Source organism: Strix uralensis, chromosome 2 (assembly GCF_047716275.1).
Source record: "Strix uralensis isolate ZFMK-TIS-50842 chromosome 2, bStrUra1, whole genome shotgun sequence".
In the NCBI taxonomy this organism is placed as follows: Eukaryota; Metazoa; Chordata; class Aves; order Strigiformes; family Strigidae; genus Strix; species Strix uralensis.
The window spans coordinates 112,999,696-113,011,742 of NC_133973.1; the positions used below are offsets into that span (position 1 = coordinate 112,999,696).

Consider the following 12,047-nt stretch of genomic DNA (forward strand, 5'->3'; position numbering starts at 1 on the left):
GTGCTGCAGGAGCACTGGCTCTCTCCAGGGTCAAAGAAAAACAAAAGCTACTAGGAGAGAGGAGACAGGACAGCAGCCAGGAATCCCCATGTATGGGAAGAGAGCAGCAGAAGCCCCTTTTCTGACAGTAGCTCAGTTTTAGTGTGATCTAGTTATAAGTTGAAATTGCACCTTAAGGCATTTTTTTCCACAGAACCTGAAATTGGGCCCATGCAGAAGAGAGCAGTCTGTTAGTACAACTACTTTAGTACAAGTACCAGTGATCTCTGCCATGGATCTAAAGCATCAACTATACCAGTAAACCATTAGGAATCAGGATGATCCTCCAGAGTGAACAGTTGCCATCTTCCCTTTTTAATTGAGGAAATCAAATGTAAAAACTACCCTGAGAAAATGCTCCATTTGCAAGTTCAGATGTTCAAGTCACATAATGCCAAAACTATTTTTTTCACAGAACATTATTTATTTCCCTTATGTATATGAATTGTGATGCTATCTTAAATGTTCAAATCAACTTAAATTTACACGACACTTGGAAAACTGAATCAAAAACTGATTATATAAAGTGGAAATTTTTCACTCTTCTCTTAGATCAGTTAAAGTCAACATTTCATTAATATGAAGGTGATGGCATAAATGTCAAGGAACACAAGAGTAGATTATTTTTCATAATTTGTTACCCATGCAATAACACTACTACACTCTTCTATTTTCACTTCTATGAAAAGTTTCCACCAAAATCACAGATGAGCTTTGTAAGTTCCAGGAAGTGTGATTTGGGTGACACAGAATAGAGGTACATGGTAAGAGTTCTACTGGATACATAGTAGAGTTCTAAGCAAATTTATAAACATACAAAAAAAATTAAGTTATAACATTCAGGCTCCTCCGCAAACAAATTAAAACCATGATCTGTTAATGTTTCTTTGTAAATATTTTCACCATTACAGTGTTCAGCTCCTTGGATACTACTTTTCCCCTTGGATACTACATTTACGTACCTGATCAGCTTCTCCTGATGATGCTTCTGATGGAACTTTGTAGTGGTTTAGCCCCCGCCGGGGTCTGAGACCACACGGCCGCTACCCCTCCCCCACAAAGGGAGTGAAATACAAAGCCCCAAGACTGAAATAAGGAAAGGTTTAATACAACAGTGCAATAGCAACACAACAAACAACAGCAATAACAATAACAGTAATAGTGACAGCAATGAACAGAGCAAAATAGCTACCAAATACAGCAGTTTGAAGCACTATGTACAAAACCACGAGTGCACCGCGCTCCGCGCCAGGAAAATGTGACCTGCCAGGATGTGATGTCCACATGGTATCTGAATAACCCGGCTAGAGCTCCCCCCCACTGCTGGGGAAACTTAACCCTATCCTGGTTAAACCAGGACAAACTTCTTTTATCATCTAGTGCAGTCTGAGAATTCTGGGGAAATTGTTTGTAGTTTTGTCTCAAGGAAATACAACATCTTCCCATATGGGATCTGTAGCAACTGTAGTAATATCATCAGGGAAAGTATATTTTATTACCCTCAATGAGGCTGAAAAAATGACATTAGGGTATTGTCAGTTGTAACATGTGGCTTATCTAATTATGTACACAAGTACTGAGAGAATTCCCAACATGAAATACATCCGAAACAATTACTAGATACACAACATGAAGCACTTGAGAGCTTGAATCTCCAGATACTACCTTCAAAAGGTCCACGTACAGCACACTCTTATTCTCTCTAAATGGTTAACCTGGGTGTTTCATGATTTAGCTTGTGTAAGGAAGCACATAATTATTATTTCAGATGGAAAATAGTTTTTCCCTTAGGATTAAATAATCCATAGTATTACTATTAGAAAAGATTCTCCAAGAAGTCAAGAATCTTGGTTGCAAAATATTTTTAATATTAAAATTAAGGACTAGCCTTAATGAAAAAGGGTAGAAGAATAAAGCATTGTAGCCCTTTGTATTTCCAAAAATACTTGTATTAGAAAGATTCCACCAACCTGCCATAATATTCTCCTTTGTATATCTTGTGTCTCTACATTTTTCCTGGTAGCAAAGGTCAGTTCTTTATGACATTTCATATTTTCCTTCCTGAAAGATCTCCTCAAAGCAGAAATGACCAGTTCCTTCTGAATTCTTCTTTACTTCAAAATAGCTTTAGAATTGGTCTCTTGACGGTGAATGCCAAAATATGGTGCAAAATGCAGGCCCCAAAGCCACAGCAAGGCCATGTCTAAACATACGACTGCTCCTGCCTTCCAGGAGACTTCAGACGTCGTTTGTCCAGTCGGGAATGGAGTAACGAGGTTATGCCACCCTCTTCTTGAGATGAAGCTGCACACAGATTTCCCAGATCTGGTTGTGGTGCAGGCAATGTCTAAATAACTAGTGCAGCACTGTTAAGTGCAAATCAATACAGAAAAGTATTTGATGCTAAGATTGTGGCATTCGTACAATACACGTTCCAGTAGCTTTTAAATTGGAAGAGCACTAATCTTAACAAAGCATGGGAAATGGGAAGAATCAGGAGATTGATTTCAAAAGCTCACTTCTGATGTAAATTAAAATACTACCAAAGACACTTCCATACCATTTAGCAAAACAAGTCTATCATCTAGCACACGAAAGACTATGTTTTGGTCGCAGGGGTAACTGGAAAGAATGCCTGGTGTGGATTTTAATAATCGTTGTTTTCTTTTTATGATTTATAGCAAATGAACTAGAGATTTTATAAATTATATAAACTCTAAAATATTCATAATTTATTCGGGTTATCTGAAAGCATAAATGTTGCAGGTATTTAGAATGGGCACATCACTTACAGGAGCTGGTTTGTGCACTAATGAAAACTGGGGAATTACTGTTACAAGACTGTTTCTTGGGAAAAATGTGGTTTGCTTTGCATTATACCACAAGGCTTGAAAAAAAAAATAATGTACTCACATCATGGAAAAAATATACTCTACTCATGCTGCAGGGAAAAGTTTGAAGTTTATGTAAGCACAATGCTTGTCTAGGAAACTTGAGCAGCTTTTACATTGGGGACAATCCTCATCAGAACTTCATAATCTTGCTAACATCTTTCTTTGTTGTTCTTACACAAAAATCAGAATACCACTTAAAGCAAAATAAACATTCTGATCCTCAAAATTCTACAGAAGAAAGTATTTTATCCTTCACACAGTGGTCAGAGCAAGTTAATCTAGTACATGGATATACATGAGTAATAAAAAATATGCTTTATTCAAACTAACGTGGACAGGCCCAACATCTGGGCAAAACATGCCTGCAAAGTTCATTTCATTATTTAAAACAAACGAAACCAACCCTCAGTTAGCTTTAGGAAAGCAGACCATACCACAGAAACCAGCGTCAGACTGCGGTGTGGGTACAGCAAACGGCCGGAGCAGGAGAGTGCAAAAGCAGAACAGAGGAAACGCAAACAAGGGTGCCGGCTGGAGCTTCTGCCCTGTTTTCAGTAACTGAGATGTCTTCTTGCACCAAGAATAAAACACTCGATGTTTTAACACTGAGCTAAGGAAGTAAGCCTGCCGATTCTACCGCAGTACAGCCAGCAACCCCCGAAGCTGGGAACCAAGGAGACGGCCTCTGCCCTCCCCGGCCAGGCTGCGCACAAACGCAAAACCTCCCCGCACGCCGAAAGAACGACCCCAAAGTGAGCGTACAGTAGCCTAAAACCCACTCCCCGCCTTGGCTTAGATCCTTTTCCTCCGGGGAGGGGGGAAGGGGCTGTGTGGGGGACACCCGCCCCACCGGGGCAGGCGGCAGCCGCCGCTCCTCACACCGACCCACCGACCCGCCGCCCCTCACAACCCGACCCGTCCCGCCCGGGCCGAGGCACACGCGCGCACAAGTGCCCGCCAGCGGCCTGTCCTGGGCGCCGCCTGCCCGCTCCCGCCGGCCGCGCGCTGCGGGGCGGCTCCGCCCCCCTGGCGGAGGGGATGCTGGGAGCTGTAGTCCGACGCCCGGCCGAGCGGAACTACCAGTCCCATAGCAGCGGGGGGGCGGGGTGGGGTGAGGGGGCAGAAGGAGGCGGCGCCATTTTGAAGGCGAGGGGTTGCCGGTGTTCTCCTACCCCCGCCCCTCCCCGCCTGCCGGGAGCTCGCTGCTCGCCGAGGCGGCGGAAGACGGGCGGGCGCCTCTGCCTTGAGGTTGGTCTTATCACGCGCATGTGGCTATAGCTTCTGTTTAGTGGGGCTTGGCCGGGAAGGCGCTTCTTCCCGCCGCCACCACCGCCGCTGCTTCCACCGACGTGTGGCAAAGGGGGACTGTGGCCGAGTGCTCGGTTCGGCGGGGCCGGGCGCGGAAGGGGGCAGTGCGAGGGAGGCGGTGTTAGCGTGCAGAAGCCGGCTGCTGAGGTGATGGGACATCGGCGCTGGGCTGAGGGAAGGGGAGGGGAGCGGGGTGCCTTCCACTGGGGCGGGGGGAAGGGAAGGGAGCGGCTGACACACCTACTGGGAGCTGGGGCTGGCGGCTCCCGGCAGCCGCGCCTTCGCCTTGGGCATCTCGCTCCTAGCGGCGGCCCCGCTGCCGCCAGCCCGGTGCGGGAGCAGCGCCTGCTGCCCCCGCTCTGAGGTGTGGCCTGGCTGGGTGTGAGGGGCGCTGGCCTACGTGCTTTGTCACCCTCCTACCCAGAAAGAGGTGGTCACGCAAGCAAAGCTAGTCAGTTCCCCCCCATTTGTAAGTTCTGCCATATATGCCATCTTTCTCCATTTGGAAATTTATTATACAGGTGGAGCTTGAGGCCTTGAGCTACCTGGTTGAGTCTTCTGGATGTTTGGCAGGTTAGTTAAAGTGGTAATTTAGTGTTGCAAGCACTAGACTGGTGAATCACATATGCCAGGTCAGGTTCAATGTTTACAACCGGTTCATTACAGAAATACCACAGACCTATACCTGTCCTGTTCAAGAGGCGAGACTGTCACATAGATTGTACTTTCTCAGTACGTACTTGCTTTGTCCCCCCTCCAAGTATGCCAGTGGAGATGCTTTTGCATGCACTGTCCCATGGATGGTCAGAAAGTCTGTTAGGGATTAACAAGGAAGGATATTCCTGTGTGGGGCAGTCACAGAGCAGCATCTGTCACCATGTCATGCAGAAAGTGTTCACATGCTCTGTTTTCATTCCATATCAGAATATGGGCTCTGCTTAACAGGAGCTAATAAAGCAACTTTTTTTTTTTCCAATCCTGTTTTTGAGTGGAGGTAGAGTAACATTTTTGGATAGATGGGGGATAGAGTCCACCATTCATATGATGTTATACTCGCTTTTTAATTTACTAAAAGGAGGAACTGAGAAGTTAGAGGTATGCCACAATGTTGTGTCACCAATTGTAAGGAAGAGGGATAGTTGCATGGCCATGTTTGTCTCTCTTCTGACAGTAGTGCTGTCTTCCAAGTAGTAAAGTCAAATGCAAACAGTAAAATCTCCTTCATTTAGACATTTTGAGACTGAGGATGGGGGAATTATCTTCCTTTGGGTAGTAGGTGAGAAAGTGCCCAGAGTTAACACCTTTTCTTACCAGTTTTGCAAGTTCATGAGACGGTAAATGTTGCTTAAAAATTTTCCTTTAATACTACCTACAAATCCTTTTCAGATGAAGAAAAAAACCTTCATTTGTTGTTCAGAATGAGGAGCATGTGACATTGTATTAATATTTATTCCTAAAAGGTGAAATGTTCACAGAAAGTGGTAGAATAAACCCTTTAGTAGGAAAGATACTTTCTTGTTTGGTATTGCATTTGTTTGGGGGGGGATTTGATGAATAAAGTACGTGGCACTTGATTTATAATGACTATGACTTTTTGTTACATTCTCTCTAGACTTCAGAAATACAAAGGAAAATCCAAGTAATTCTAACTAATAGATAGATAATGACTGCGTGTCACAGTGGTCAGTGCCATCTTGCTTTGTTTTTAATTGCCCTTGTCTCTGAATCTTTCTGGAATTTATTGGCTTATTCTCAGGTTGAAATCTGTTTGGGGCAGGGATTACTTTTTTTTTGTGCTTATTTTTAGAAAGCATGCATCCAAGTGGGCTTTAGTTCTTCCAAACCGAGAAACATAATAATAGATTGCAGATTTAATTTTAAGTCTTATTTGTCTAGTACAAATTATAAATTATATCCAGCATCTGTTTGGTGTTAAATGAATTAGTTGCGTTCAGTTCATGTCACAGAAAATAATCCTTGTGATTGAAGTATTTGTGTTTTTGTTGGTCATATTAGTAGTGATGTCAGGTATCAATGTGTTGGAAATTGGCACATGTTTATCTGTAAGAGAGATTTATAACACTTGGCAGATCAACATATGTCAGCAGAGAACAGAGGTTGTTGATGTAATTAATTTTTTAAATATTCATATTGAAAAGTGTGATTTGTAAATTATTTAAGATATATCATAAAATGTGACTGCTAGACTGGTACAGCACTAATGTAGTTCTTTGCTGAAGATGTGCAATAATGTGGCAATTTTGTTTAAACAATACTTCCAGTAGGTGATATCTGCTTTTCTTCTGGTTGAGTACGTTTTAATTGTGACCGTGAGGGGTCTGAGGGTGTATATCATAGGCCTAAATAACTTCTGCTTTTTTATACGTTAAAAATGTGCATGCTGATAATGTATTAATTTTTTTTTCTAAGATGCTTCATGCTGAAAGTAGAGTAAGGCTCTTGGAGTGTCAGGATGAAATCACAATTGAACCATGTTCTAAAAAAATGAAGTCAACAGAAGGGGCTTACGAGAAACTCTCTGATGATGATGACCAAGGTATTCAGGAGGAGGTGGATGCTGAGAGAACGTCAAGTGATTTGATACCAGTGTATGCCTCAGATAACCAAGGGCAACATGAAATGCAGAAGCAAGAGAAAATACCTACTTGTATCTTGGGAATGCGCAGTGAAGTGCTCCCTGAAGATAATGTAGTGCTTAGTCAGCCAGTTGATTCAGAAACTGTGCAGAATGTAAGTCCTCCATTTGCATCAATAAATGACACTAAAGTTGAAGAAAAGGAGGACTCTTTTATTACAAATAACGCTGGTGAAGATAATACTGAAACCAGCAGAACATCATTCTCGGTAAATAGAAATAAATCAGATGAAGAGTTTTTTACAAGCAAAGAATTTATCGGACCGATTTACAAGCCTGCCGAAAGTAACAAACAGGACAAATCTGGTCGTTGCAATGAGTGTAGAAGCAGTGAGGGATATCAGGATGAATTGCATGAAAGCAGAGCTAAAAGAAAGGAGACAAAGAAGATGCAGACTGTTTCTTCTGCTGTACCAGAAATAGATGATGAACTGGACCAGTTCTATAAAGAAATTCACCAGCTGGAAAATGAAAATTTAGATACTAATTTTCAGGAAAAAGAAACTGAAAGTTCTCGGGAAAAATACTCTCCATATAACTGTAGTCAAACCTCACAGGAGGATTATCAACATGTATTGTTAAGCAGCCCACAACCGTTTTATGAGAATAGACAGTGTTTCTTTGGGGAGCAGAGCAGTCAGAAAACAAGCAATGAGCAGCAGTTTGTCGTGGAAACAAGTGACTGGAAAACTGAAAATACCTTCAATGGACAAGTAGATTCTAAATATTGGAACTACTCAGTGCCTGAATTCAGACCTGCTTGGCAGTCAACAGGGTCTTTCATAGTACCTCAGGGACCTCCTACTCCTGGATTCAACCATCAATTGCATTTTCAGATACTTAATTCCCCACCACAAAAAACAAATGCTCTCCCTTCTCAGGATGGTGAACTTTCTTACAAAAATTATCATGGTTACCATGGAAATACTGATATCAACAATCATGGTCCATTGCTTGTTCAAAGTGCCAACTACGCTGGTGATATTGATATCCATAATACTCAGGTCTTCAGAAATGGAAATAATGGCCAGAATGGACTCCAAAAGAATGGTTTCTGTGAAACCAGGGAAGAGTGTTGGAAGGATCCTAAAGCTGATGATACAGAAGGAATGCACAGCTCTTCTTCCTCATGGTTACCTGAAGAAAGATTTAGTTGTTCACAGAAATTTCTCCTCATCTTAAGAGGCTTACCTGGTTCAGGGAAATCAACACTTTCTCGGTAAGTAAAGACTTAAAGCTAGAGAAGCTTATTCAAATAAAAATTTTTAAGAATTTAAAAAAGAAAATTGTAAGCATTTGGCAAACTTTGTTATTTGTAAATTAGGCTATTAAAATGCAGTAATTTTTACTTAATGAGTATAAATGACAGTAAATATTAAAAATATTTGCTTGGGATTTTTGTCTCCTTTGGAGTTTTGATGAATGTGAGCTCTTTTGTGTTAAATTTAAAATGTTTTGTATCTATTAAATTGCATAATCATTTATTCTGAAACTTGCAGGTGTACCAGTATGTGATAGTCTGCCTCTTTTTTTATTCTTAAATTCCTTAATTTAAAAAAATCTTCATCAAATCTAAAAGCATTAATTTGAACCAGAAGTACTTTTTTATGCCCATGCAAAAAATCTTCAAAGACTGTTAGAAGAATTTTGCTATTCTGAAAATACTTAATTTGTTTTCAGTGTGTTGATGAAACTGAGCATAATCTCATTCCCTTTTTTTCACACAGTGTCTGTCAAATTCTCTGTTCATTTGTGAACAACTCACAAGAAAAGTATTTTCCCTTAAAAATACACTTATTGAAGTCTGACAGGGTTAAAAGCAGGTACCAGCTTCAACTTGGATTTTCACTTTTTTTTTGTTCTAATTTAAAAAGCACATAAGTTGACATAGAGCACAAACACTATTAAGTGAAAATAGGTTTCTCTTATATGCAAAAAAAAATTTATTGTATCAGTACTTACTGATTGAACTTTATCCAGAAACTGTACATCACAAATGGGATGTCTTCTGTGGTTATCTTCTGTTGTATGCTAAGAGTCTATGAAATAGATGGAGTGATCATGTTCTTCCTTGTTTTTTGTATTATAGAGTAACCTTGCTGTTTGTGTGTGTGTTCCTGATATTTAGGAGACCATGATCTCCATATCAGAGAAGAATACCTATTAGAAATCTCTAGCTTATATGTTTGTATAATAACTATAATATTTTCTAGTTACTGATTGGTCTGTTTTGCAAACCTGCATTTCTGGAGCTGCATGTGCCCGTGCGGGTATTAATGCAATAATTCCTTTAATATATGGAAGCAACATAGAAAATTTAACAAAATAACCCTGTGGATAAAGTGCTGCCTCATTCAGTGCAGGAATTGGATAATAATGTGAAGATATAAAATATTGTTTTCCAAGTTTGGTGTGCTGAACTGTCTCTGAATCTTTCTCCAAATTATTCATATTATCTGAAAGATTCTAAATGTCTCCAGGTTTCTATGATCACATACTCATGCTTTTTTCATCCCTCGCTAGTGAGATCAATTACTAATTTTATTTAACAGATGGGAAAGTGGGCACTAGGAGATCAAGGTCAAGAACAGTCACCAAATTTGGGTGCAGAATTTGAACTGTGTGGGACTTGTTTTTCAGTGTATTCAATTTATACACAGTTTCATATGTTCAGTGCTTGGCTGCAATTATTAATTCCCATGAAATCATATCTTAGGGTCTTAGGTACCTGGGGGGAAAGAATCCCAGAATTAATGGCTGCCTATGGGGAAAAAAATATGTATTATTAATTAAGTCTTATTCTTAACAAAGTTGAATATGTTTTTTCCATGTAACACCATCGAAATCTGCAGAGTAGGACAGCAAATACAGTTTTCTGATGTCATAGTAGTACCCACAGGTATCTTTGCAGGCTTCGCATCTTTAGCACCTGCAGACAAACCTCTACCACTTGTGCTAGCAAAATGGCTGTGAAGGAAAAGCAGAAAATTGACATCATCTGGGTGGATCAGCACTAGAAGGGAACAAGATGCATCTTGCAAGTGGGTTTCCCAAATGTGAAATGACAGCAGAGCAGAGTAGTGAGACCCAGGAATCTTGAATTCGTATCTGCTTTTTGTGCGAAGTAAGGGTTTGTAAGTACAGGCACTATTCCTCCTGCTCCCAGACTTAACCCATGTCTGTCCTGAATCTTCCACTGAAGTCTGTGTTTTGTTTTGACTCTTCCATCCCAACTGCTTGGAATCACAGGCATGTTTTTTTGGAAGAGGCTTGTGGAGGTCAACTAGTCCGTTGTTCTGCTTGGAGCATGTCTGTTACCATTGTTGGATCAGATCAGCTGTGTCTTTGTCTAGCCTGATCTTGAAAAACCTACAAGTGCAGAGATTCCACAGTCTCTCCAAGCTTTTCTGGTGCAGTACTACCCTACTAGTAAGGGAGTTCTTCCTAATCTCCAAACTGAGGTTCCCAAGCCATAATTTGCATGTGTTCATGTGTTCTCCTGTGTTATAACATGTGCAGTTACCTGGCACATTCTGGCTCATCATCTTTGCAGCTTCCCTTCAGGTAAGGGGATAGGATTATTCTCTGTAACAGGCTGATATCAGATGGTCTTTTACTGTCTTCATTGCCAGGCTAAAAGTCTAGCTGCTATTAATCTCTCCCTGTAGGTGGCATGCCCTTAGCCATCTTGGTAACCATCTGTTCAGCCCTTTCATGGTTTTCAGCATGTCTTTTGAACTGGGAGGCCCCAAACTGGGCACAGTATTTCAGAATTGACTGCACAAGAGCCAGGTAGAATGTGGATGATGCCTTATGTTGATCTACTGGCTACATTTTCTCTACTAAAGCCCAGCATGTGCTTGCTCTTCTTTTGATGAAAGCACATCATTCACTCATCTCCAGTTTGATGTCCACTGTAATCCTCAGATCCTTTTCAGCAGGGCAGCTCAAGCAGTTGCTTTCCCTCCTGTACTCATGCTTAGGCTTCTTTTTCACCAGTTGCAGAACTTTGTTCTTTCCCTTGTTGAGCTTCATGATGTTTTACTCAGCCCAGTGCTCAAGTTTCACAGTGGCCTTCTGGATAGAAGCCCTACTGTTCAGTATGTCAGGCATCGCTGCTAATTTGGTGTCATCTGCAAGTTCTCTGCCTCAACATCCAGATTAACGATGAAGATACTGCAAAAAATTTGTCCCACTATCATCACTTGCTGTACTCTGCTTGTTACTGACTGGGAGATGATGTTGGAAGCCTTGATAATTTCAAAGTATGAGACATTCATCACTGTCCTCATCCACAAAGGCAGTTGTTTCATCAGAGAGTGCATTCTGGTCAGTAAAGAAGAATTTGTCGGTTGCAAAACCCACATTGACTCTTCTTGATTACTTTTGTTTCCTTCATATGTTTGGAAATAGATTCTGAGAGGATGCACTCCGTTGTCTTTCCAGAACTGAGGTTAGGTGAGGTTGAGCAGACTTTAATTCCTTGGGTCCTTGTCTTTTCCTGCCTTAAATGTGAGCATAACATTAGTGGTTTCCTGGTCATTGGGGAGCTACCTTCATCTCCTCGATTTATTTCCTGCGTTCACCTGACCTAGACAATCCCAGCCTCCTGAGGCTTAGTTGAGTTCCTATCGCTTTATCCATCTATTTCCAGTTTTGTTTTCCTCTTCCTATCCAACCATGGCTTTTGGTCTGTGTTTACTAGCTGTACATCTGCTTCTAAATTCTAAGCTGATTTCTCAGTTCCTTCTTCTTCACCACCTTTCTTCCCAGATTCATCTTGTCCCTGTTTCAGACGGTGGTATTACCTCATTCCCAGCTTCATTGTACCAGTGTCTTGCTTGCGCTTCACTCTTTGCCTTGTCCCAGTTTCCTGGGTCTGCTGCCACGACCAAGTTGCTTGTTCCAGTGTTTATACCACTATGCTTCCCATGTCCTTCCTATTTTAGGCCAATTCTTCCTTCTCTTGCAATTCTTAAGATTGTGGTGGGACAAGTGTGTTCTTACGATGCAGTGTTGGTACTGAATCAGCTTCCTGCCACTGCCAGAATGCTTTGTTCAGGAATGGGTTTACTGCAGGGAGACTCTGCGTTTTCTGCTCTACTTTGTACAAAAATGGGTACTTTGTACTATTACTTTCTGTGCATGTC

The 12,047-nt window shown here is 41.3% G+C and overlaps 1 protein-coding gene across 2 annotated transcripts in view; it reads left to right on the forward strand.

Moving 5' to 3' along the window:
- Positions 1-4,039: 4,039 nt before the first annotated feature.
- The window catches only part of N4BP2L2 (NEDD4 binding protein 2 like 2), a 28,484-nt gene continuing 20,476 nt past the window's right edge, over positions 4,040-12,047 (forward strand). The window contains exons 1-4 of one of the 2 annotated variants that reach the window (XM_074859856.1): positions 4,040-4,181; positions 4,763-4,814; positions 6,672-8,116; positions 8,625-8,793. In XM_074859856.1, coding sequence (XP_074715957.1) covers positions 6,672-8,116; positions 8,625-8,778 — 1,599 coding nt within the window. In that variant the 5' untranslated portion in view covers positions 4,040-4,181; positions 4,763-4,814 and the 3' untranslated portion in view covers positions 8,779-8,793. Of the gene's footprint in view, positions 4,182-4,762; positions 4,815-6,671; positions 8,117-8,624; positions 8,794-12,047 lie in introns of those variants that run through there. The other variant, XM_074859854.1, reaches the window with a different exon arrangement.